Source organism: Phaethon aethereus (assembly GCF_964289735.1).
Source record: "Phaethon aethereus genome assembly, chromosome: 10".
Lineage (NCBI taxonomy): Eukaryota > Metazoa > Chordata > Aves > Phaethontiformes > Phaethontidae > Phaethon > Phaethon aethereus.
This window is the reverse complement of record NC_138586.1, coordinates 3,152,014-3,179,239: the sequence shown is the minus strand read 5'-3', so window position 1 is coordinate 3,179,239 and position 27,226 is coordinate 3,152,014. Positions and strand designations below refer to the sequence as shown.

Here is a 27,226-nt window from a genome sequence, read left to right as displayed (position 1 = left end):
CCTTAGTTCTGAAACTTGAATTATAGCAGAACATGTGGTTGCACATAAAAATATTTTTTTGAGGAATAATAATATTTGCATCTCTTCAGAGTAGTCCACCTTCAGGTTTTGGTTTGTCTCTCTCTTCTTCCTTTTCTAAACAAAAACGTAATTGATTTAATGTCTTATTCTTCCAAGAAACAAGATACTGACTGTAAGACCGAGGGGAGAGAATGCAAAATTGGGATGTACTGGTGTAAGCATGCTGCCAAGCCTTGCAGTTTCCTTTTGTCATTATGCTAGCTGAAGCTGTTATTTGTCAAATATTGGCTCTTTTGTGGAACTGTCTCTTCTTTTGTTCTCAAAACCCACAAGCCTGGTTTTCACAATGACCATGCTTTTCATCAGCTTTCAATGGGGTCTTGACTGGTCTGTGTTGGGGACTGGCGTCTTCCCCCAAAAATGTAAATTTGTTTAATTGAAAAAGTGTATAAGGAAAAAAACCGAAACAAAATATGTCACTGGGGGCTGGTGTGCTGTCCACTTCTATTAGAGATAAGCCACTGCAGCTTGTTATTTTAGTATATCGAGGTATTGGAATACCAGCACTTCTAAATGATTTACACGTATGTACCACATAGACTCAGAACGGTAATCTCAAGGAACTCTTAAGTGAGGTTTTCCGTACTGCCGTGCTCCATGCACCCAGATTCCTCAGCAGCAGCTTTTGCTTTCTGGAGCTATTCTGACTTTTTAAAAAATATTATTTATAATAATTGACTTTAATGGTCATGGGTGTAATTCCATAGTCAAGAATGTGCTGTACTGCAGTCTGTTCTGTGTTGGCTCTTCTTTAGATGTGTTCTGAAAAGCAGCTTGTTTGTGTTCCGTTTAATTCTGCATCATGCTAAATGCCTTCCAAAAGCGAGTAGCTTCAAAATGATAAGCATCAGCTATTTACTTTACAGGCATGCATCTAAATGATTTAGGTTAAATCTTTGTAGCTCTTCATAGGAACTTTTTAATCCCAACAGTTACGGTAGGTTATCTTTGGCCTATTTCCAGTACAAAGCGCGGCTGTGTTTGTGATTTCACGCTCTCGGCACGGGCTTTGTTGGTCTGCCATGCTTTTAGGTGGCAATGGAAATCTTTTACAGATCGTCGATGAGCGTAAGAGCTAGCGCTGTATGTTTACAGCTGTTTTGCTTTTACTCTTTATGGAAGTCTTTACATACAATGGCTTTCAGTACTTCCCTTTTTAATGAAGCAGGCAGCAGAGGAGAGGAGGTAGCCCCTAGTCCAGTGTGTTAAGGGAAAAGTTTGCTCTGGCCAAAAGCCTATTACAGTGACCTTCAAATTTGCTACAGTGTTGGTGCCATTAATTTATTAACAGGTTGTATGTGAATTAACGATAAGAAAATGTACTGCCTAACAGGTAGTTTAATTAATCTGCCCAGACTTTAAGCGCTCAACAAAGTTATTTAAGTCTGGCTAAGTCTGCATTTGTTAAAGGGGATTGTGTGTCTTGACTTAGCAGCCCTTAAACTGTCTTCATCTTGGGCTAGTGTCCTGCCAGTTGGGTCGGCTCAGTCCGTGCCAGAGACAAGATGAGAAAGAAGAGGGGAAACGGGAGGAAGGAAGGACAAGCGGCCTCTTTGGAAGGGAGAAAGCTGGCGAGGCTAACCATGGCTCAAGTCTTCAGAGCAAATCTCTGTGCTGGTTGCTGATGCCCACATTCATTCTTTGCATTACTTTTGTATTTCCAAAGAAGACCTCGTGCTCTCTGATTTTCATTAAATAAAAGAGGGAGTCTTGCTACTGAAGATAAATACAGAAGGGGAATTGCCTCTTATCGTCTTCAGATTTTTAAAATTAATGTTTTTCTGTGCACTGTAACAGGCGTAAACTAAAATGCACATTTTAGATGCAATTTTACCAAGCTTTTCCTTCATTTAATGAAAATTATACATGTTTTCTTTCACTTCTGTAATACAGAAAATTAAAAAGTCTATAGGACTTGTTAACTTGAAACTTGTTAAGAGCGAGTTTCTCTGTGATGTTAGCTCAGGTTTAGGGAGGTTGAATCTAAGAATTTCTGTTGTCCATACAATTCCATTTCCCAAAGTCATAGGGGAGCACAAATGTGAAGATACTCGAAGCTGTGTGATTAAAACGTAACAAGAACTTGCCTTGTCAAAATATTTATCCTGAGATTGTCTTTTGTATTGAGCAGATGCACTGAATAAGCTTTGTGCCTGTTTTGCCGTAGACGTTTGATGATCATGATGCAATAAATACTGTTTTCTTGCAGGTACATAGGCCTTAAATGATGCATAGAATAAATATGGAAAACAATACATTTCAAGAACCTAAAGTTAATATGCTGCTTAATGAGAAGTTGAGACTACAAAAAAGAAGTTTAGCTGTCTGTACACTGTGGTACTTTGCACTAATCTGTGCTTGGACAATGAAAAAATAGGCTAGGCTTTTTTTAGATTCTTTATTGTTACAGAATACTGCAGCATTCCAAGTCATTAAATAAAGGTAGCTCAAAATAGTAAGCCAAATTCATTGAAACCTAAGTGGAAATTTTATTTGTGTTTTCTACCTTGGGCTGCTTTTACAAAACCTAAATAGACATGACTGTCCTTTTAAGAGGATTTGGATTCTTTCCTATACTGGGGAGAAATGCGCTTTTATGTAAAAATGTAATCATGTTTCTCATTATCAAGAAAAAGGGGAAAATCTAATTCTGACAACTTTAACTAGGAAAAAAATGCCTGTGACTCAGTAATTTGACCTCTTTTACAAGAGACGTTACAGTATGATGTGCATCTGGAAAGAACACTCAGTACTGCACTAATGGATTGTTCAAAGGAGGAACAGTATGTGGCAAACTTACTTCAAGGTTTCGTTCTAAAACCTGAACTTTATTGTCAGGTGTAGGTAGTGGCAATGAAGGTGGAAGAGGCAAAGCTGGAGCTAAACTATTCCAGGATTTCCAGATGTTGAGCAGAATCTGGACTCACCCTTGGTGTTTGCAGCTGGACTATATTAGCAAAGAAAATAAGGTAAATTAGATATATCAAAATACTCTCTATTGAGAACTTTCCAAATAAGCTTTGCCAAATGCTAGGTAAAGTTTCGTCAAATTAATGGAAATCTTTGTTGCTGTGGGGTGATTTTGTTGCTGTTTTTGTCATATTTTTGTTTCTGGGTATGTTGTGATTCTTAAAGCATTTAAGGCCAACCCTTTGTAGAACTTACCATTGTTTAAATGAAGAATAAGCAGATGGCTAAGGGTTTAATAAAAGCTTCTGGATGATCGTACTTAATAAAATTTCTGTTTTTTCTCTTTTGAGGGCTATTTTGATGAAGACAGTCTGGATGAGTTCATAGCATCAGATTCCGATGAAACTTCAATGAGCTTAAGTTCTGATGATTATGCAAAGTAATTGAGCTTTTATTTGTTGTTGTTTCTTGGATTTATTTCCCTAATAGAACTTAAGTGATTTCTATAAAAAAGTGAATGTTTATTTTTAATTTTATAGATCTGTTAGAATATGTTCTGTAGCACTAGAATTTTTGAAAAATAATGGGGTGTACAATGTTACCTTTCTAGGAAAAAAAAATCCAAGGGGAAAAAAGTGAAGAAGGAGTGTAGCTCAAGCGGAAGCGGCAGTGATAATGATGTTGAAGTCATTAAAGTCTGGAATTCAAGATCTCGTGGAGGTGGAGAAGGAAATGCAGAAGAACTCGTGAACAACCCTCCGTCTGTTACAAAATCAGATGAAGGTGAGTACAGTATACAAGTCAGTCAGATACAAGGCAGCTTCATTTCGCAAAAGGTGATTTGAGAGGGCTGTCAGGAATTCTGCTTTGCTGCAAATGGGCCACTTCCTTATTTCTGTGAACTGCTGCTATGCTTACAGCTCCTGCTATTTCTAATAATATACTCGTCCCGGGAAAAGGAGGGGCACCAACTTAGAACTGAGGGTTCTTGTGGCAGGGAAGCTGCATGGTTAATTTTTTAAACTCCTAAGTACAAAATGAGACAAAGTTAACAGAGGAACTATGCTGCTTTTAACCTCTAAACATATTGGTGAAAGATTGATGGAAAGATTAAGACATATGCATGTCATTCATGGTTGCACCTGGAATTTGAGATGGATATCGAGCAAGAAGATACAATACAGCAGGAATACGTGATCTTAAAGATTGTTATTTGAACTACATAGATCTGTGCATTTCATTTTTTGATTTTCCTTTAATAATCTAGCTTTTGTCTTGTATCGTATTTTAGAGCTAGTTTTCTGGCTGTATCATTTATACTTGGTCTAACACTTTCCCTAAATAAGTGATTTTTTGGGCACAGTTAAGGTGAGAATTTTTTTTTTTGGTCCCCATCCCAATGACAAATGTACTGTAAACCTGTAACGGAAAGAGTGTGTGTCTGCGTGAAAAATACGTACACATACAGATTAAACGTATTAAAGTAATTACTTGCATTATAGGCAGGATGAGTTTCTGTCTCTGGATCACCTACATGTTTACCTCTCTCATGCAGCCTTGTTCAATTTAATGCAGGTACAGAATTTCTAACCAAACATTGGATGCTGCAGCGGCCGAGGTTTGCGGGCAGACTTTTTATCTCATTGCAGCTCTTGGAGGCCCTTCTGCCAAGTTTAGGGGTGATGATAGAAAGAGAGGTGGTGTGTATAGGATTGTCCCACAGCACATCTAAGTCTCTTATTTGGTTAACTTGCTCATTCTTTGTTCTGGTATTGAACCATACATTCCTTAAAAGCTCGTATGAAGGAAGGCTCAAACGTGAGTTCAGTCAAGATCGATTCTATCTTGAAATTTACTGCATGTGTCACGACTGATTGGCAGGGCATAGTCCGAAATGTAAATGTGTTGAATTTTTCATGAGGTGGAACACTTCTCCTACTATGTAAGTAAATATGTCAGTTGATCAAAGTTTTTATGTGAAAAAGGTTAGTGTTTATAAATCTAATTAATCAATTTTTATCACTCTAATGCAAAGGAGGTTAAATTGAAGATCATATAAATATAAAGTGATGTAAATCAAGATAATTCATGGCTCTTGTCTGCCTTTCTGGTTCTGATTCTCGTGCTGAATACCTGCTTACTCCTGGGTGAAGTCAGAATAAACATAATGGGAGTATCGTTAAAGATCGGCACCGGCGGCATCTGATGCTTTTGAGTGGGTCAGATCCCAACAGACTTTTTTAGCTAGGTGCATAGTTATTTTCACAATGACAAACTGAGTTTTGTATTTCGTTCTAGTACTTCTATATTTTTAAGGAGTGAAGTCAAATTAAAAAAATTAAGTTATGATAGTAACATGTTAAAAATAGGATTGTTCTCATGTATGTATATTACAAATTTTGTTAGTGTGATAGTGTGTTAGCAGATAAGCAGACAGTAAACTTCCTTAAAGAACTTTGCAAAAAGGCAGAACATGATGGTGGAATTTGTTTGGGCTTTTTCCTCTGTTGCAAATTAATATAAAAGGTGGGGAGGAGTTTGGTTTTTTCTTTTTTTTTTTTTCTATATGCTAATATTGTCTTCTGAATTAGCTTAGGGAAAAAAGATCCTAAATCTGAGCCTACCAGAAGTAAGAGGAGATGGTTTATGGGTTTTGTCTTAAACACCTGTACTATTGTGACATTTGGAAACTTTCTTCCAGAGAGTTCATCTCGATGGGTGAACTAGGTAACCCAAAAGACCACTCTCTCTTTCCTTTTCCGACACTTCAGATGTTTGTTTGAGATTTCAGAACAGTTTTCCTTATGGAAAGCTTCTTTTCGGTGGCTGTAACATTTACAGATGGGGTTTTGAAGATGTGTACTTCTTCAAAACAAAGCTGTTGATAAATACTCTTGGGGAAAAGATGGAGATGGTAAAACTATTTGTCCAAATACCCTGCAACACAAAAAGGGGATTTATGACTCTTACTGATCACTTGTGCGGTTGGTAACTGCTAGTCTGGTAATTGCTAATAGTGCAAACACTATTTTTTCTTTGCCTATTTAACTCTTTTTATACCAGTTAAGCCTAATAATGAGGAAACAATTCTGTAGTTCAGACATTTAAAAGCATTTAAAATTCAAAATCATTTGAATGATTTGATGCCTTTATCTTTTAATTTTTTTTTTTTTTTAACTTTTTTTATAGGCAAAGCTACATCCTCTTCCAACCCTGGTAGCCCAGCGCCAGATTGGTACAAAGATTTTGTCACTGATGCAGATGCTGAAGTGTTGGAACATTCTGGGAAAATGGTGCTTCTCTTTGAAATTCTTCGAATGGCAGAGGAGCTTGGAGACAAAGTGTAAGTCAGATCTAGGAATATTTTTAATGACTTTACAATTATGTTAGCCTGACAGTGTTCTTCATTCAGTCTTCATAATGCTGTAGCTCCGTTTTCTGAAGCAAACGTGCATGCTACATTCATTTTTATCAGTGAGCTCTCCCCTACGTGCATGTACTCCACCAGAGTCTTTCTCCGTGTCTAGAAAGGCTCTTTGTTTCAAAGGTAGTATCAGAGTGAGGAGGGAAGAAAAATAAAGGAATACAATAATTAAAATGACTTCAGAGGTGGATTTTGTGTTTCCCTGTTTCTGTTTTCAGCCTAGTGTTTAGCCAGTCCCTAATATCTCTGGATTTGATAGAAGATTTTCTGGAGCTGGCCAACAGGGAGAAAACTGACAAAGAGAAGCCTCCTATTTATAAAGGCGAGTGTCACCTTGAACAATTGCAACGCTAATAACTTTTTTACAAGTCTCTATTCAATCCGAAGGGAATGGATTTGTAATAATTGTTCTCGTTGTAAGTATTGTATGCTCTGTGCTATTCCTGAAGTTGGCAGGGTTATTGGTCTCCTCTGCAGGTGGTCTCTGCTATCCCATTATGGACTCTTGCTTTGGATTTCATTCTGTATCATCCGTGCTTGATATAGCCGAAGCAGATTAAATGTTCATCGTCTGAAAGGAGAGAAGGCGTTTTGTTAAGTTCTGTACGAAAGTGATGTTATATGCTGATGCGTGGTGAATTCCGATCATTCCTACTGGGAGAGAGATAACAAAAGAAAATCAGACTACTTTAAAACAGTGTGTAGAACATGCAAAATGTGAATTTAGGCTTTATATGTACTGCAGGAGATTGCTGTATGGATTTCATAAGGGAGCGAAGTATTGAATTAATTATTAGCCTAGTTGTGCTCCAGTGACGAGGAATTTCTCAGTAGCCAGAGATGTCCTCTGTAGGATGTTTCTTCTGTTTACTCTGTGAGATCCTCCCAGAGCCCCCGATGACGCAGTTCCTCTTCATGTGAAGTTTCAGTTCCCAGTACGTGTGGATTGAAAATTCCGCTGAATCTACTATTCCTTTCAAATACCTTATTTCTAAGTGTAAGCATGTTGAACAGTTGCCTGAGAGAAATGTGGCTTAGTGAGACCAACACCATAGTTCGATGAAAATCTCCAGTATATCTCTCTCATAGATTTATTGTTTCTGGCTGTTGCTCCCTTAGCTTCTGAACATTTGTCATCTTCAGACGTTACAAGCTCTTTATTTTATGGAGTTTGTGCCTTTAGTCTGCGATAGTGTTAAGGTGGGGGGTTTTTTTCATTTGTGGTAGTTCTTCTGGTAAGCAATTGGACTATGTATCATAGCAAGAGTGACCATACAGAGATCTTCCTGAAATAACTCAACAATCCCTTTCTCATAATTGATTGTACTGAGTAGCGCTGTCTCCTAAAAACGCTATTTTCTTTATAATTGGTGGCGTAGTGGCGTTCATTTGTGTACCTACGCCTTGATGGCCAAAGCAAATGGAAGGTTACTTGTGAATTGGGGAGAGAAGAAAATCTTCCATCAGCTGTAATTATGGGGGTTTTTCCCCATCTGGCAAGAAGTAGCAATAACTCACAGGGAAATAAAACAAAGAGATTTTTTTCTGAATTTCAGTTCCAAAATAATTAGACCTTGACTTTTGAAATCTCCTTTTAAGCATTTACTTACGGATGCTATTGGTATGGGAGAGACTTACACTAATTGTGTAACATGAAACCACACAGATCAATTAGAAAAGTACATTTAGTATTATAATGCCTAAAGTTACTTTTTAAAATGAACTTTGTCTCCAAGCCAAGGCATATCTCTACAAATGTGTATATACAACTAGAAATAGTGAAAAATAAGAGGAACTGCCCCCAAAAAGGTCAGGTCTTTTCAAATACTTCAATTTAACCTTGGAACATAATTTGATTATAAATTCATATCTTGCAATCTGTATAAAACTGCTTTGAGGTGTTTCATTTAATATCAGTTGATCTTTTTGTAAAAAAATAAAAAAAATCTTACAAAGAAATGGATAGTGATACATGCTGGACACTTTTTGTAAGGTAAAATTGTGTTGACAACATTTATTCTATTTTTGAATCATTTTAGACAAAATGGGTTTGGCGTTTGTAGGAGCTGTTGCAGACTTGTGGGTGATCATTGTTATCTATCTGTTCTCTATCTTGAATAACTTACAGTCTTCTCACATGGTTTTAAAATGTCAGAGAATAGTTACCTTCTAATATATATAAATGTATCTTACATTTTGTATTTGTTCTTTTACTATTTAGAGAGTTGTGTATATCCAGCATTATCAGTCTGGTTACTTATGCAATCAGCATTTTAATAATTTGACTATTATATTTATAGGTGAAGGAAAATGGTTCAGAAACATCGATTACTATCGCTTAGATGGTTCAACTACAGCTCAGTCAAGAAAGAAATGGGCTGAAGAATTTAATGATGAAACTAATGTGAGGTGAGATCTCTTCTGATATATATGCTTTATTTTTCCCCTTCTCTTTCTTTTGTTCCCCATTTCTTTGTTGCTCGTATTAGCTTAATGACCTCTTAAGGCTAGGCAAATAAATACCACAATGTTGTCAGTACAGAACTTGCACAAAAAATGCGCAACAATAGGCTTCTGGTTTCCTGAGATTACTTCCACTCATACTGATCAATACTTGTTCAGTGTTTTCTTGCTGTTTTCGTTCTTGTTTAAATTGTAAGCAATTTGGATCAGAGACAGTCTTTTTATTACAATTACTTAAAGGCTCTAAGGACCTAGGAGGATGAGAGCCGTGCGGGGTCTGGCCAGGAGACAGTGGTCACTTGGCCAGTCAGAAGCATAGAGCTCTCTTGGCTATCTCCAGAACTGTCTGCCAGCCACCCGCTCTTCGTGCAAGCTGGGAATTTCAAGTCTGAGTTGGATAGGTAGATGGATACAAACTTGTACAAGTTTAATGAAGTCAAGGAGCTTTGCCTTCCTAGATTTCTTTAAAAAAAAAAAAAAAAAAAAAAAAAGTAGTTAAGTGTCAGTCATCTATAACGTACAGCTAATGTAAAAAAAAAAGTTAAATGGAACAAAATAAACTAATTCAGTGTTAATACTCTTAAATGATTTATTCTGTCAGGTGTCGGGGCTCGTTTTAGGTTGAACCTGAGTGAGATGATATTCAAACAAGCGCAGATACATCAAAGAGACGGTGTCAGAGTTATCCTGAAAGTTTGCTGGCCAGGAAACAGTTTCAATAGCATGGGATATGCCTGTTTAAAATTATGGTTTAATTTGATATAACTAATTCTATTAGAGTTTGAAAACGCAAACCCAAAAATTCTTTCTTACGCACCAGTTTTTGTTAACAGTTGATCTACAAAAGGCCCTGATCTGTATTTTGGGAGTGTATGTTTTGCTAAAAGTGTTGTCCTTGTAAAATCCGCATCTGTTTTATGCTTAATACAGTATTTTAATGACATTTTTGAGTTATTTCCGTGTATGAACAGCTCCACAGTAACACAGCAACATGGGAACAATAGTTTTCCAACATATTAAAATTTTGCAACTTCTCTCTGTTCCAGAGGCCGCTTGTTTATTATATCCACTAAAGCAGGTTCCCTCGGAATTAATCTTGTGGCTGCTAATAGAGTAATCATCTTTGATGCTTCTTGGAACCCATCATATGACATCCAGAGTATTTTCAGGGTTTACCGCTTTGGGCAGAACAAACCTGTGTTTGTGTACAGGTTTTTGGCGCAGGTAGGTTTGCGTCTGATATTTTTGTGATATTCTGGTCCTGCAATCAGATTTGTAAACTGTAACTATGTGGACGTTGAAGTCTGTAGTGGTCCCCGCTGATGCAGTCATCTTCCAGCCCCACTCTGATAGCAGTATTCGGCCACTGGAAAAGCTCTTGAAGGAAAGGTTGGTAAAACAAGTAACAGCTGAAATTAGTTCCTGTTAAGCCCACCTCATCTGACGCTTTGTGTAACACAGATTCTGGAATTCTAGCAGTGATTCACACATCCAGACTCAGACTAGTGTTCTCAACTTTTTTAATTTGCACACCACTAAAAATTCTTAATTGAATAGACTGGGTAGAGGATGGTTGTCCTTAGGCAATGGGCTTGCTCAGCGTAGCTGTCTTCTACAGACCCCTGGTCAGTGGGCCCCGATGGTCCAACTGGAATGAAAACAGGGACCTAAAGCATTTTTTATAAAAAAGCATCCAGTCATTTGAAAACTTTTATCACACCCTGCAGATATTAAAGATGTGTACTGATTCTGATGGTCGCTGATGTACTTTTTTTTTCAAGTATACCACCACTATTTCTGATAGGGACTATCTTGCTTCATCGTCTAGGTCTTCAGGTGTTATAGTGTAGACCGAAGACCTTTTCCCAGGAACAGCAGTTAACTCTTGATCAAGTCACTGTTTACTTGCCAACTTAAATAGATTACTTTTTGTAATGTGTTACTGTCAGACATCAGGTTTTTTCTTCAGGCTTTAGTCTATTTTTGTAGTTTTCTGTGTGCACTTTTGAACTGTTGATATCCTTTTTAAATTACGATGTTCAGAACAGGCTGTGCTGTTCTCATACTTTTCATAGCCATCTTTTTTTAAAAAAAAAAAGTAATTTTCCTCTTTTTCATCAAGGACCTAATTTTTTTTCATACACAGCTGTGATGAATTAGACTTGACTGCTTCCTTTCCCCTCTCCTCCCCACCCCAGTGACATGGTATCTGTTTTCCTTTTTACAGGCTGCTCAAAGCAGCAAAATAAGGTACATGCTGTGGAAATCGCCATTTTTTGTCATATCCTACTTTGGGGAATTGAAGCAAAACCAGACCTCTTCAAAACACTACTGAAAAAATACATTTCTTACTCCAGTCACTAGCTAGATGACATCTGTCACGTACACAATCCATACTACTTCGCGTTTACTTCGCTTCCAGGAGGGGTTTTTTCTGTTTTTTCCTCAGCAAACAGTGTTTTCGGGTAGCTTTGTAGATACCGGGTCAAAGAAATGAGGAAGATAGAGCACTTTTACGATGTTATTCTAGCTCTTTTATAGAAATCTTTTTTTTTTTTCCCCTGTGTGACAAGAAGGTCCAGTATTTGTATGAAAGTGAGCGTCTTCGTTTTTTAGGGAACGATGGAAGATAAGATCTATGATCGTCAGGTAACAAAGCAGTCGCTGTCTTTCCGAGTTGTCGACCAACAGCAAGTTGAACGTCATTTTACTATGAATGAACTTACAGAGCTGTACACTTTTGAGCCAGATTTGCTGGATGATCCGAATTCAGAAAAGAAAAAGAAGAGAGATACACCGATGTTGCCAAAAGTAAGTTGATGCACAGCACTAGGAATTACGTGCCGTAAAAAAACCTTACACCTGTTTAAGGACATAGAGTATTTGATATTGGAACGAGACCAGTGCTGCGTTTCCACTTCAGAGCAATATTTTTCAATTCGAATGGAGGAGAATAACACAATAAAATTACTGGTGTAACACAATGAAATACATAATAAATATAACAGACAGTATACTAAGCTAGATAACGAGTTTCCCTTCAATGTAACTGACAGTATAAGAAAAAAATCTGCAGTTAAAAGACAAAAATTTTAAATAGGAACAAACAAAAATACTTTTTCATACAATTTGAGTGAATAAAAGTTTTACTGCAGGAAGCTGCAGAAGCCAAGATTCAAATTAACATCTAAGCGGGTGCTGGCGATACTTAGCGTGACCTCAAATTGTGGTAAAAAACCTGTGAGGTGTTACTGCACTTCAAGATCTGGTTTTTATCTACATAGGTAAGACTTTGTAAGAACCAAATTAATCCATGCCCTCCTTTGCCAAGCCTTTTTGATTTTTAGTTCCTGGTTTAACTCTTCTTGTAGGGACCATTAAGAGAGATACGGTAGAGACAGGGAAAAAGTTGCACTTATTTACTGTTTAAGTGAGGAAAATTGGACAAGCTAAGATTTTGAAATATATTTTTAATGTTGCCAGTACTAGCAGAGACCAGTGATGTTTTTGTAGAGAATCGTTTACGCAGCTTGGTGAGAATGCTGGTATTCCGTACTCTGAGATAACGGGAAGTGGCGATGTCAGACCTTTTTCCCACTTCATGCTAAATGAACTTTTAGGATCCCAAGGGTTTGTTTTCAGTGAGGTCTGCCTAACTCGATTTGTAACGGATGTGGCGTGTGTCATAGTGGCCCATTGTCACTGCTCTACATAGCAGTGGTTCGCTATCCTGTGTGATACTGTGGGACCTGAAAAATTTAACTGAATTTAAAAATAAAAACTGTAACTTTTGCAGTCAGGCAGGAGTAAGCTTCAGGGGAAAGAATAACTGGTTCAGTTATTTTAATTCCTTTTTTCCCCAGGTTGTTTTGTATTTAAGATTTGGCTAAGGTTTTGTACTTTGTCTAATTTATATTATTTATGCATGTGGTCTGTTAAAGACTTAATTCATCGTTAAGCTGTTGTGCAGTTATCTTTGCTTCTTACCAGGTGAATAGCTAGTAAACAGTAACACGTAAATGTGTGGCCCGTAGTTAGTTTACTGGGTAGATTTCTGAGTTCCTACTGTGTTTAGGTCGTTACACAGTGTCTGGGTGTGGGGAGGGAGGTTTTCCAGTTTGTAAAGCTATTAATTTCCAAGGAAAAATGGCATGTTTTCCATTCTAGACTATTTGTCGACCACTATAATATAATAAATTGCGGTTCAGGCATCACACTGGCATTCTTAATGGTTAAGCCATTCTCTGAAACGGTCTGTTAGACCACCTACAGTGTCGGTGCAGCTGCCGGGAGGATTTGGGAAGTGTTAGCCCTCTAAGTGTTAGTCACTGTTACACATGCATTTTAAAACCTTTGAAACCAAACTTTTAATGACTGTATCTAAGCTCCTTTTATTACGAAGTTTCTCACTGTAAGCAGTAAATTGTAGACAACTGAAAATTTTATTCTACCTTTTTACTATGTTGTACATTTTTATTTTGGCAAATCCCTTTTTTTTTTTACCTTCTAAAACATCTTCCTTTAGGTTGTAATTAACAGTACGTGTGTTATCTTTTTTACATTCTTAGTTATTTTGTGCCATATACACTGATGCTTCCGCAAACTCACAGCTAATGCATCACCAGAAAATAAAAATAGGTCAAAAACCTATTAAGCAACTGAGTATGTTTACTCAAAGCATTGATCAATCCAATGCATTAAGTATATTTTGAAAGCTACTTGTCTTCTTTTACAATAATAAATCAGTTAATGAATGAAGTGTAAAGTAAAAGAGAAAGTTTATAAACTCCAAACTTACCATTCAGGTTTAAATATTAAGTTCCATATTAATTCCCTTCCAACCATCAAGGTAAGGTTCGTGTAAGTTAAGCTGAGTACAAGGTTTTTACCAAGTCCCTGGCTGTAAATAGAGAAAATCTGTGTGTTGGAGTTCTCTGGTTTTTTCATGGGTTTAGCAAACGGTATTGAATGGAATTTCATCCCTTTAAAGATGCGCATCGTAGCGCATGCTGGGCGCAAATCTCTAATCCCTTTTTTTAATTTGTTGGTTGCAAAGGCTGTAAGGCTGGCTGCTGAGTCCCCTCAGCTCCCGCAGAAGGTGGGAGTTGAGAGCTGCAGGTGTGGAGGGCGGTGGGAAGTACGCAACTCGACGCGCGTTGCGGCTGGTAGGTGGAGCGGCCGGCGGCGTGCGAACGTTAATAAAAATCAGTAGCTGTTATCGTGTAAAGTACTGCTTGTGATTTGGGCTTTGGGCAGGGAGCCTGCGGGCTGGGGTGAAGCCTGTCCTGTAAGGCCATCAAATAACGCCCGAGCGGCGAGTTCCCGTGCTCGAGTCCTGGATAGTTTGGCCGAAGAAAAATGCCCGGCAAATAGTTAGGTTTAGGGTGACTCCTCTGCTGATTTGGCGCTGACCTGCCTTGCCTGGATGAATCGTGCGTAGCACCAAGGTAGTAAACAGTCACAGGGAACGTATATCGGAGAACCCTGTTTCGTCTGGTACTTATATTTACTATTTTCATGGTCCCGCTATTTTAAAATTATGTTTCGCTACGTTTGTCTTCCCTGCGAAGCTCAGCTGTTTGGGATATTTTAGTTTTATTTTATCCGCAGTTAGGTTCTTGCTTTGCACACAAAACTGAGGATTCCCTTCTTGATTCCTGTGATCTGTTTAATTGATGGCTCATGCCCTATTTATAACATCGTAAGTTCAACTTTTATCTTTTATTTCTTATTCTTTTTTTGGTCTATCCAATTCTCTAAAATCCTACGTAAACAATCGAAAGGAAGTGTCAGCTGTAGGAAATATTGCAGTGGATGTTATTCTCTAAATTGTGCAAGGTTATGCATTCAGAAAGTTAACTATTCCTTATTACAGTGTAATTTTAGGAGATGCATGGTTTACCTTTATAAATTTTTTTAACAATTAAAGGAATTTAAAAAAACACTCACGGCATTTTTTGAAAAAATTGGTTAAAAAGACTACCGATACGCTTACGAAAACATTTTATTGTAACATGGATTAATTACACAGAATTTGGAGATTAACATTTTCTTTAGGATCACGTTGCATGATATTCCGACGCGTCGTTCGTGGTAAGTTCAGCACACCCAACCTGATCTCTGCAGCTCTTGGCTGGAAACAAAGGCCGCTAAAACTCTACCTGTATTACTCTTCCATCATTGAGCTGTCTACCCTTTGCTTACAAAGACTGAGCTGTTCCTTTATAATTACCAGCAAAGCAAAATAGGTGTTTAGGCTAAAAGGCGGCTTTAGCTCTGCCTTTTATGGGTCCTGTGTATAATTGTCTCTCTTTGTCTTCAAGCCCGTTTTACATCTTCAAAGCATAGTCTGTTGAGCAGTGATAACCCTGTGTGATTTTACTGTTGTGCAGACAGTAAGGTGAGGGATTACCTTCGTAATCCTTCGCATTGGTGCGAAATGCACGGCAAAAACACCTAAATATACTAAAAGTGTCGAGCGGAGATACAGCTGGGCTCTGAAAGAACAGATTCCTCGGAACATGGGTACAAAGATGTTTGAAAATACGCATTTTAGAATTGGCCCCTCCCGAGCATGCTTTTTAGAGGGAATTACAAATAGGAATTAGGTGAAATGTTTTCCATCTTTCCTCCAGCTGTCTAAGCATGAATGTGGAAAAACCTGGAGAGAGAACGGGTTTTCTGCTGGATGTCTGCTGAGTCAGAGAACTGCTTGACTTCAGTGGCACCCAACAGTAGGGAAGTTCTTGAATCGCGAACGTTGAGGAGGAGTGATTCGGAGCTGAGCGTTAGGGTTCTTGTAACTCCTAGCTCTAACACACTGTTCAACTCCTTTGATGTAAGGAAGAAAAGTTTTTTAATTCTTTTGCTCTTAATGGGTTAGGAGAATTCATTCTATATTGTTTTAAAAGTCAGAACTAAAGCCGTTACGTGAGTGAAGAAACAAATACTGCTTGATTTTTAAAATACACCCTTGAGAATTTTGTTTTTGCGATAATCCAAGGTTCAGTCAAAGACCAGTTTTCTTAGAAAGCGTTGGGGCGGGAGGAAGATGTTGAATGTTGCTATTTTATATAAAAAGTCACACGGCAGATGCGCAGTAGGTAGTTTTTCTGCAAGCTTCTCAAAGATTCATGTCAAGTTTTAATTTTCGCAGCAGTTTTCTGCCCTTTGCAGTCCGAACAAGACCTTCGGGTTGCCGAGGAGTGCTGAGGTGCCAGCCGGTGTGGTTCTCGGGGGCAAATGCCTCTTGCACTACCTTTCTCTGCCCTTACCCCTCTGAAACAGCTTCTCCGTCTTGAACAATGTAAATACTTGGTTTTAACGGAATATTTTTATTACGATTGTTGTTCACGTGAATTATTAAATTAGTCTTATCTTCCGCTGCTTGATTTCATTCGTCTGCTATCGCTGCAGAGTTGAAAAGGACTACTTCAGAAATTCAGTCCAGAAAAGGTGCAGCGGATGTCTTAAGACTGAGTAATCACTCAGTCGAATTTGCTGTATTTAAGTATAGAAATAATTACTGTATATAGGCCATGAGCTTTATGCAAATATAGCGACTCGTTGTCTAACACAGACTAAAAGCATGAGCAGGTTTTGGTACTATTTCTGTAGAGTAGCAACTCAAAAAGAAAAGATGGTGTAAAGTGAGAAAAACCTGTTTAAAGTATTGCGACTGTATTTCGCGTGTTATTTTTACATTGAATTGAACAGTGGATCTGGACTCTTTCAAATCAGTGTGATTTACAACTGGGCCGCTGTTTTGGGGTTTTTTAAAGTAGGTTCTCACGGGCTCTCAACGCTCGGCTCCCGAAGGGTTGTGTAGTTGCGTAGGCTTGGCTGATACGTAGTTAAGAGGAACAAGTGTTTTCGCCGCAAGTACTGGTAGCCGGACTCAGTGAGCGGTACCGTGCTTGTGGCTTACCTCGGCCGGTGCGGTGCCGATTTCACAGCCGTATAGATGAGGTAGGAGCTGGACAAAAAATGGGGGGGCATCGCGTGTCCCTTGGAGCTGGCACTGTCGTGCCCTCCGGTCCTTGCTTATTCTTCCCCGGATCAGTGCGCGCCGTGGAGTACGGCCGTGGTCACATTTTTCTGTGAAATGAAAACTTGGCTCAGTTGAGGTCATGTAATGCAGATTGGAAAAGCAGATTGAAATAATAGTTCAGATTCAGTTGGATATAATATATCATTATTTTATACTACCTCAGGACATAGTCAGGGCGTGTGTTTTACTCTAGTTCTGTACTAGGGGACAATTTTGTGAATTTTGGAAGGCTGTTGATCTCGGAATCAGAAGAATTTGCTGCTTATTTAAATGTATTTTTATTTTTAACCATGGTATTAGTTGTTCAATTGGTTGAGAAAAACTTGTTTATGAATTACTACATAACTCGCATTCCTTCATGGAAGATTTCCTTTCTAATACACTTACCTCTCTATAGCATTTAATTTCCATTAGGATTTTAAAAAGACAAACCTTTTTTTAAAATTCAAACCTTTTTTCAGTATCTCTTCATTTTTATATTTGTCACTGGGATTTAATCTTTAAGCTTATAAACCAATCGATCGTCATTGTTCTATCAACAAGCTAAACAAATGAAAAAAGAATACTTATTCTGATAATTTTTTGTTTGTAAGGTGAATTTATTATTTTTTTCATTGTAAAATTACACAGACTAGATGGCAGTACCTTCCATATCCCAGTGCTCGAGCTCCACCATTGAAGTTAATGCAAAATAAAGTTTAGACAAAGAAAAGCAAACACACAGTTGGATGTAATTTAAACCACATTTTGAAGACTGTGTTGGCTAAGCGAGTGTGGATTATATTCCAGTATTGTTTTCAATAATAGCGTTACCGTGGAAATGAATGCATATGCATGTCCAGGAACCCTCCACACACTGATGTACAGCTACGGTATGCCGAGAGCGCTGTAAGGGTGTTAGCTTACTTCTGTAACGTCTTCTTCACCCACTTCCTCCAGGTGTTTTCGTCATATCCTATTGTTGTGTCCCTTTTCTCTCTCCGCCTCCTCTCCCACCACCCCAAAAATACCATTATTTGTTCCTTCTGCCCCTTAGTCATGCGGATATTACGTTGAATATTTTGTTGAGGAGCTGGCGATGACAGCATTGATTCAAATTTAGGGAGACCAGAGAGCAGGAGGATGAAACAAAGTCTAGCTTAAATAATTGCTGAACATAATTGAGTTTTAAACACCCACAGAAACAAACAACTTTCTGTAGCTGTTGTGACGAAACCACTGGTCGGGACCTCCGCATGCAGTTCCCAGTGTTGCAAAAACCTGTTTGCTTGTGGGTACGAGCCATTCTTCCCAATCATTGTTCGATCTGGATTATAAAATGCCAGGGTAGGACAGATTATATTCCTGTTTGTGCAGACGCCTAGCAGAGTAAGGGTATGGTGTGGAGTGGGTCTGTAGCTGTTCGCAGAATTCTACCGCAAAAATGATACTGGGTGTATTCGCTGTAATTCGTTCCGGGAGGGGTCCAGAAGTCCATTATCAGTGAGAGAATCGTTTTGTATTCGGAATCTTAGGCTGAATGCTGAGGTATATCACAGAATCACAGAATCACTAAGGTTGGAAAGGACCTTCAAGATCATCAAGTCCAACCATTAACCCAACGCCACCATGTTCCCTAAACCATGTCCTGAAACGCCACATCCACACGTTTTTTGAACACTTCCAGAGATGGCGACTCCACCACCTCCCTGGGCAGCCTGTTCCAATGCCTGACCACTCTCTCGGTGAAGAAATTTTTCCTAATATCCAATCTAAACCTCCCCACACTCTGGAGTGTTCTTAATTCGGCAAGCTCGTCAGTGATACAAGAGCATCAAAAACCCCGTGTTCGATGATAATCTCCAAAAGGGGACTCCTGCGGTGCGCAGGAGCAGGTTTTAATGGGTTTTGTAGAGCATGTTCTCCTTCGTGCTTTGCGGCGTTACCTTTATTTTAACACAAAGAAGCGTCATCTTTGAAAAACTTTGGCGACTGGAATGCCGACTCGGTGAGAATGAGGACTGGAAAACCATTGCTACCTACCTTGAAATAGCAGCTTCTCACATTCATTTTCTCAGTCTGTTTTTCTATCGCTTTTTATCTGAGATAATGATTATCATAATGTGGCATCTGCAGGCCAGGCCAGGGCAGTAGCAACTTAATATTTTGGTTAGCAGCTAGTTTGGTTTTGCTTTATCTAGGAAATACTCAACATGCTGGTAACTGCATTTCAAAAAACACTAATAGGATTTATATACATATATAGGATTTATATATATATATAAAATATATATATATATGTTGGTATTAGAAATGTTAGACTGAATGCTGAGCTATATTGGAGCTTCCATATATATATATATATATTTATATATATGAAAATGCAGATATATGTATGTAAAATGTTAGTATGCATGTGAACAAAGCCTTCACCATAGTTTGCTGTTATAAAAGGCATTGTAAATATTTCGGTTAACCTTAAAAGCAATTAAGCATTAGCGGTATTGTGGAATATAGAGGTCTAAATTGCAACCTGCTGATCAAATCCAGTTCATAGCAGTGATCTGACCTTTCTAAGTCCAGATGGATGAAAGACTATTTATCTCGACAAGTATCTGAACTGTTTGAAGAAAGCAGCTTTTTCGGTTGAATGCTGATGGACAGTTGATGGACCAAAGTACTACTTTTAAATCCAGTAGAGGTGCCTTTTATATATTATAGATGCAGATTATTGATAGGTCCTCTCAGGTATCCAGCCTAAGCAAAGGAAAAATCATTGAGCACATTCCATTCTTTTTAGGTTCTTAAACTGCTTTTATTGTTGTGGAATCTGAGTGCATTCCTGCGGTTCATTAAGCGATTGGACTGTCATCTCTGTAACAGATTGTTAATCCATTACCCTCCCTCGGAGGAAAGTCGTACTTTTAAATTATTTTTTAATTTTGTTTCGCTGTGAAGTGCTCTGAGCTGCTGTCTGAGAAATTGGGTCAAAGCAGTAAGTTAGGCAGAAAGGGTATATACAGTAGAGCTATGAGTGACTTCTCATTTATCGTCTCTTCATTTGAACAGGATACAATTCTGGCAGAATTGCTTCAGATCAATAAGGAATATATAGTTGGATATCACGAACATGATTCACTCCTGGACCATAAGGAGGAAGAGGAACTCACTGAAGAAGAAAGGAAGGCAGCGTGGGCAGAATATGAAGCAGAAAAGAAGGTAAAGTTGTCTGTATTAGGTTTACATATATGAAAATAGACTTTCCAGATTTAAGTACCGCTTACCTTTTCAGTTTGTTTTGGGGAAATTAATTTTCTTAGAAGCCAAAAAATGGATATGTAAAGCAAATTTTGAGATACGAAAAATGGAGATACCGTGTCTTGTTTGCTCTTTTGATGCTGGTCTTTTGTGCATGTTTTCTTCATTATTTTCATGTGAAAGTTACTTTTTCCTTTCATGTGCATATTTTTTTCCATTTCATAATAAAACTCAACCGGTGTCCTGTGTAATACCTCTCTTTTACCATTTGAGGGAAATTTCTAGCTCCATTAAAGGTATACACTTGATTTCAGAATTTTTTGCCACGATCCCACGAACATAGAAGCATCTGCCATAAAGGGCCTAAAAGCCTGCTTTTTTTCCTGTTATTCCCTACGTCTTGTTTATTTGATATTTAAGCAGGTGGTAGAATGAAGAAAATTGTAAATTGGCTCCAGGACTGGGATTTTTTGACTGTAAAAGGAATATGATAACTTGGTGTAACTGGAGTCTAATAGCAGAAAATTCCTGGAAAGGCAAAGTTTGGTATTCAGATCTGATCAGTAATCTGAAAGTACAAAAAGTGGATGTATAAATCGCCACTGACCATCTTGAGTGAAGAAATGACAAATGAAACGGAGTATTGGGAGAAGGTTTTGTGAGGGAGAAGAAATAGGAATATATAATACCGTAAGCACTGAAATTTCCCTATGAGAAATCCGTACGGGAGATGAGTTTTACATTCCTGCTAATAAATTACGCATTTCACTTCTTCGAAATTTTATTACAGTCAGGTCAAACTCAACGTTAAGTAGTAGGTTTGCAATATAAAAAAATGTATCTTAAACAACTGAAGATATACTAATAAGCCTTGGTCACTTTTTTCTTAGTACACCAAATAATTACAATTAAGGTTAACTCCCGTATTACTCAAGACTAGAACTTAGGTTCCTCTGTGATTAAAATGTCCTTTTAATTTGAGGTTTGGAAAGGCTCTTCGGTTTACTGAGACAGGTCAGCCTTCGTGCGCAACGTACAGTGCTTGTAGTCATCTGCGTACGGTATTTCCTGGGTTATTATCGGAGTTACTCAGCGCATTTTGTGTTTTTAAGGGCTTGACTATGCGTTTCAACATGCCGACTGGGACCAATATGCTTCCCACGAACTTCAACTCCCAAACACCGTATATTCCTTTCAATTTGGGTGCTCTGTCAGCAATGAGTAATCAACAGCTGGAGGTGAGTGGCAATCCAAGTAGTGTAACAGGTCTGTGTTGCTGTAAGCGTGCATGTATTTTTCTGTCACAAATACTGGTTAATGTCATTCTTAAATATCTTGATATTTATGTAATGGTCTCCCATTTTAACAGGTTTTTGTGGGTGTTTGTAGCTTTGTCGAAGTCTAACTTGTAGGCGCGTAAAGCTATACCTGTGTAATATCTCTGGATTATGGAAAATTAACTGCGTTCTTTGCGGACATTAATTACCACATCCAGCTTTCCACCTCCATCTGTCTTCCATCAGAGAAGGAACGGGAGAGAGGAATGCGTGCTCTGTTCCTCAGTTATCTCAGGTCTTGGTTTGCCATCTTAGCTGAGGGCATTTCTTCCTAATACGATGCCAGGCTGTAAACCACAGGAGTTGAAGCACAGCGGTCTTGTGGTACCTGCTAGTGTCTGGTGAGGAGTCTGTGCTAAAGAACTGAAAACCTCTAGCAAAGTGTGCAAATCAGGGGGACCCGCGTTGAATATACCAGAGGAATAATACACAATATTGCCAGTATTATGCTAAAATAGATAATTTAGCAGAATAGATAATATTTTGAGCGCGTAGAATGAGTTGAGACCGTAACGTCATCGAAGGCAGTATCACAGAAAATTTGCCTGGCTGGAAATGTAGCAGTCCTGTGATGATCTGAAAACCTTTGGGTACAAAACCAGGTTTTTATAAATGCTGTCCACTGTACAGATTGGCAGATTTACACGTGCTGTTCAGTTACTCTGTGCTGAAATTCAGTTGTGTGGAAGCTTAGACTCATTGACTTGTGCAAAGTGAGAGAAGAAAAATAATTGAAGTCTAGGTACACAAGGCGAAGGTCAAGAAAACTTACAAAAGGTTAGCAAAGAAATGTGTTCCTTCTGTCTGTGCTTTATAATTAATTTTCTGGTGTTTTCGCAGGACCTTATTAATCAAGGAAGAGAGAAAGTTGTGGAAGCAACCAACAGTGTAACTGCAGCAAGAATTCAGCCCCTTGAAGACATCATTTCAACCATAGTGAGTGGAATGGGTAACTGTAGGTTTAGATCAGGCGATGGGAAAACATTAAACATTACCAGGCAAAGAAACTACTACTGTATGCCGTCATTCAGCTAATTAGTTGCATTATTAATGAATATAATTTCCAGTTTGTATTGACCTTTATCCGGGCAGCTTGCAGTAACCCGTAACGGTATCTAGATGACACAGAGCCTTAGAAGACTAGCCGTTTAGATCCATAATTATTTGCCATGCTCCAAAAATGCTGATATTCTACAAATAAGAATAATAATTATACACAAATAAGATGTATTTCTTTTATCTTGTCCTTACCTATCTATTTTGGGTTGCCACATTTCTTCCTTGCTCCTAATAATCTAGAGGTGTATTACCTTAATTAGCAGTTAGAAGAACTAACAACTTGTAGTTCCGAGTCTGGCGAAGTATGATTTTGCATTTACTGGAAATTGGGCTGTGTTTTAATTCTTGATGCAACTCTGAACATAAGGCAAGACCTCAGTTACCATTACGCTTTTGTTAAAATGACTAGTGCCAAGAAGGTTTTGGTTTTTTTCCCTTTTCAGTGGAAAGAAAACGTAACGCTCACAGAGAGCCAAGTACAGGCCCTGGCACTAAGCAGGCAGGCAAGCCAGGAGCTTGATGTCAAGCGCCGAGAAGCCATCTATAACGATGTCCTTACTAAACAACAGATGGTAAAATATCTAATACTTCTTTGATCAACTGTCCATGTTTGAACTGGGATGTTGAGTATGGACTTTGCATGTGTGTGTTTGTAAAATCGAAGTATACATTTAGGTACGTAAACTTTACGTGCTTACAGAATGTGTGTTTCGGTGGGTTGAGTGTTTGCTAGCATTGCGTAACGGTGTTTGTGACGTAACGTCAGGAGACAGCGACTTCTGCAGCGTGCTGGCTTGCGTTGCTCAGCCTCATCGAAGGAGACTCCATGAGAAGTTCATTTGAAAAAAAAAAAAAATATTGGCCAGATTTTTCTGTTGGAATAGTTTGCTTGAAGGTCATGAGGCTTAAAGAGAAATCTGATTCCCAGAGCTCAGAAGGCGACTCACAAAGCACGCATCTTAGAAAGTATCGGTAACGGTTTTTTAGCTTAGAATTATTTTGCAAAATCTGAAAGTTCCCCAGATTATGTCGAAGGGGAGAGTTTTCTCTTGGGCAAACAAACATTTAGTGACAGTCCGCATGCAGGACTTTCAAAGGGAAGATAAATGGTACCTGACAAACGATGCTGTAACTTATACCTGGGAATAATTTCACAGTAGAGTGCGTGTTGCCGTAGCAACTTGCCTGAATGCTGCATGCAACACAATAGGCAAGTCATTAGGAGAACTTAGCCCTAAATGGTGTTCCTAAATGGTTTCTGCAGTAATCAGCCCGTGAATACCGCCACGTTAGTGATGGCGATAACAATGGTGCTTTCTTCCTCCAGCCACGCTATCCCTGACGAATTGATTTTAACTCTGAACTTGATAGCGCAGCGTTGGGAGGGGCGGTGCGCTCACACCAGCTCTGCTTTCCCTCCACAGCTCATCAGTTGTGTTCAGAGGATACTCATGAACAGAAGACTACAGCAGCAGTACAGCCAGCAGCAACAGCAGCAGATGTCTTACCAGCAAGCAGCAATGAGTCATCTCATGATGCCAAAGCCTCCAAATTTAATCATGAATCCTTCCAACTACCAACAGATAGATCTGAGAGGAATGTATCAGTCAGTGTCTGGTGGTATGCAGCCACCGCCATTACAACGAGCACCACCCCCAATGAGAGGCAAAAATCCAGGGCCTTCCCAAGGGAAATCAATGTGATTTTGCACTAAAAGCCTAAAGGATTGTTAAAATCAGAGAAAGAACTTTTTATTTTTTTAGGAATCAATGGCTTAACAGAACTCAACTGTAAAAAAAAAAAAGAAAAAAGAAAAAAAAGAAAAAAAGTTCGGTTGGTCCCCTTAAATGCCATGTTCCATATTAGTGTTTCAGCTTTGTTTAAAAAGGACATAATGTTTTCCCTGTTGTCAGTGATGTTGCCTAGAATCTTCTTACATATGTTGAGTACAGGAGATAACAAATTGTTTTCAGTGAAAACAAGTCCTCCCGTAACAGTAGCATCTCCACAGGTTTCCTGTCTAAACTCCTATGCTTGCTTTTAGTAGCTGCGAAGCCGTCACCAGATGCGAGAAGCTTAGGAAGGACTGCAGGTCTGTGTTTCAGTATACCATACGTGAGTTGTAAACAGCTGAGTTCTTGATTAGAGTTGATTCCTCAAATTATGGAATACTTTTCTGCTTACCCGTTTCTTTATTAGTGGGAATATTATAACAAAAATAGTCAAGTTTCCTTTTGACTGAGGTCTGGACTCGTACTATATCACCCGTGCTGAATGAAACAGGAACTGAAAATACTCTTTGAAACAGAATTGAGTGCAATATTCTTAAATACTACTGCTCTGAAACGTTTGAGTCATGCAGTTATATAGAAACTGTGTATACAGCCTTAAATAGTGACTTGGGGAAGGTGATTGCTCTTCCCTAGTCTTCTGCCATTTTTTATTTTCAGTTTTATGTGATGGAATAACAAATGGTGATCTTAGAGGTGGAGATGTTTTTCCTTCACATGCTAATTTACTCTGTGCGGAGTCCGATACAAAGCACATTTCTGTTAACTCCTTAATGCTGGTGCTACTGTCTTTTCCCATTGCCGGCAATGGGAGATGGGCCAAGAAAATTAAATTCCTGGTATTTTGGGGGTTAAAATAGCGATGGTGGCCAGGGTCAAACCTGTTACATAAACAACTTTAAAATGGCAGAACCATTGCCGATTTAAAATCGATACAAAGAAAGTGCTGTAGCAACTTCCAGCGCTCCCAGAATAGTGTAATAACTTTTCCTCTATTAGATAAGAGTTTTGGTTATGCACTCCTCCCCCTTCCCCTTTGTTTGTGTGAAAACATGATTTAGTACACAAAGAGCTTGATTTCCCCCCCCCCCGTTCTGTTCTGTTGTTTTGGGGGGTTTTTTTGGTTGTTTTTTTTTTTTTTTTTTTTTACGTAGACCAGAGATGAATTTCTGGTTTATTATATATCATTAGTACTCTCTTTACCCACACTTTTTGTGCTTGTGAAGATCTAATTAAACACAAATAGGGCTTTTCTTTGAATATAGTTTGGTTGATTCTCCCCCCTCCCTCCCCCCCAAAAAAAGTTTATAACCTGGGGGTAAAAGTAAGCGACAGGAACACTTGAGGCAATGGCGTATCGACTACAGAGAGCTCTGGAGGAACGAGCGGATGGAGGCGTTTGCTCCAGATACTGCCGGACTCTTCTGACTTGCTGACGTGAACTAAAACTGTTTTGGTTTCTGGAAAGTTTCTTGCAGGAGTTTTGAGTTCTTGCCCTGAATGGACAAGTGGGGTTTGCATCTAAATACGCAAACCTTACGCGGTATTTCATTTTGTGATTGAGACTTGGTTTATGATCTGAACAGAGTTTCTTTGATCTGTTGCAAAACCAGCTCACAAGTTGCTGTCTTGGACTCTTTTCTTACAAGATGCCACAGAAGAACCTCAGTATGTTCTAGTGCTTTGCCAGCTCTACAATTAAATTTCATTTGGGGGGAGGAGAGCAAAAAGAGATGTATTCACACTAGAAGCAGCAAAATGTGAGACTTCTGAGACAAACATTTGAAGGCAAATGTACTCTGGGCAACTCTTCCCGATATTCCTATGTGTCGTGAATAAGAGAAGGACTTTCTACCAAACCTGGGAATGTTCAATGGAGTTTTACAGTAACTCAAAGACTTAAAATGTGGAAGTTTTAGGCAACATTTAAAGGCACATTTTTTTTCATTCTGGACAAATCTATGATAACAGAAGACTAACGCATAAGAAGAAATCACAGATACGCGTTGAAATAAAACTTGGACCACTTTGCATACATGTTTCTCACTTGACATTTTAGCTGCATAACAATGTGCTTTGAGTATAACATCAAGCTTTAACAAGTATTTAAAGACAGAACGTACATCAATAAGATAATAAAAGGCTCATTTTTATATTTGTTTTAGATGTTTTAACTAGATGAAATGGCTTAAGATGACGAATAAAAATGTTGCTTGTAATACAGTTTTGCCTGCTAAATTCTCCACATTTTGTAACCTGTTTATTCCTTTGGATGTAAAGCGTTTTTGCTTAGTATTGTGATATTGTATATGTTTTGTCCCAGTTGTATAGTAATGTTTCAGTCCATCAACGAGCTTTGGCTGCTGAAATCATACAGCTGTGAAGACTTGCCTTTGTTTCTATTAGATGGCTTTTCAGTTCTGTATTAAATATCTTAAGTACTATAGAAAAGGTGTCACCTCTTCCTATAAGGCTGTTTTGTAATATATATAAGGACTGGAAATGTGTTTTTAAAGAGAAGAAGCATTCAAGTATGACGATATACTATCTGTGTTTTCACCATTCAAAGTGCTGTTTAGTAGTTGAAACTTAAACTATTTCATATCTCATTTAATAAAGTGACCAAAATACATCAACGTGCCTTGTGCTACATTCGCAGTACGGCGTTAACTCCGCAGGGATACCGGCTGAGAACGTGTCTTTTGAGAACTGCGCTGCGCTGTGAGTTTAATTTTTCTGCACCCGTTACTGGATGTAGCCGTTAATTTAATTTATGGAAAATAGCTGTGGTCCAGGTTTTGAGATTATATGAGTTAATAGTAGCTTCTGCAGCCAATCTGTCTGTTAAAAATGAAGAATGAGTTATCACCCAGCA

At 38.5% G+C, this 27,226-nt stretch overlaps 1 protein-coding gene across 1 annotated transcript in view; it reads left to right on the top strand.

Annotated features, from left to right (window-relative positions):
* The window catches only part of ATRX (ATRX chromatin remodeler), a gene marked incomplete at its 5' end in the record, with an annotated part of 79,599 nt that extends 54,686 nt beyond the window's left edge, over nucleotides 1-24,913 (top strand). The window contains 13 exons of the mRNA XM_082004168.1: nucleotides 2,920-3,050; nucleotides 3,342-3,430; nucleotides 3,602-3,774; nucleotides 6,181-6,334; nucleotides 6,634-6,737; nucleotides 8,716-8,824; nucleotides 9,925-10,102; nucleotides 11,495-11,689; nucleotides 19,977-20,126; nucleotides 21,278-21,403; nucleotides 22,343-22,438; nucleotides 23,005-23,133; nucleotides 23,986-24,913. Of these exons, the coding sequence (XP_081860294.1) occupies nucleotides 2,920-3,050; nucleotides 3,342-3,430; nucleotides 3,602-3,774; nucleotides 6,181-6,334; nucleotides 6,634-6,737; nucleotides 8,716-8,824; nucleotides 9,925-10,102; nucleotides 11,495-11,689; nucleotides 19,977-20,126; nucleotides 21,278-21,403; nucleotides 22,343-22,438; nucleotides 23,005-23,133; nucleotides 23,986-24,264 (1,913 nt within the window). The 3' untranslated portion in view covers nucleotides 24,265-24,913. The remainder of the gene's footprint in view (nucleotides 1-2,919; nucleotides 3,051-3,341; nucleotides 3,431-3,601; nucleotides 3,775-6,180; nucleotides 6,335-6,633; nucleotides 6,738-8,715; nucleotides 8,825-9,924; nucleotides 10,103-11,494; nucleotides 11,690-19,976; nucleotides 20,127-21,277; nucleotides 21,404-22,342; nucleotides 22,439-23,004; nucleotides 23,134-23,985) is intronic.
* Nucleotides 24,914-27,226: the final 2,313 nt, after the last annotated feature.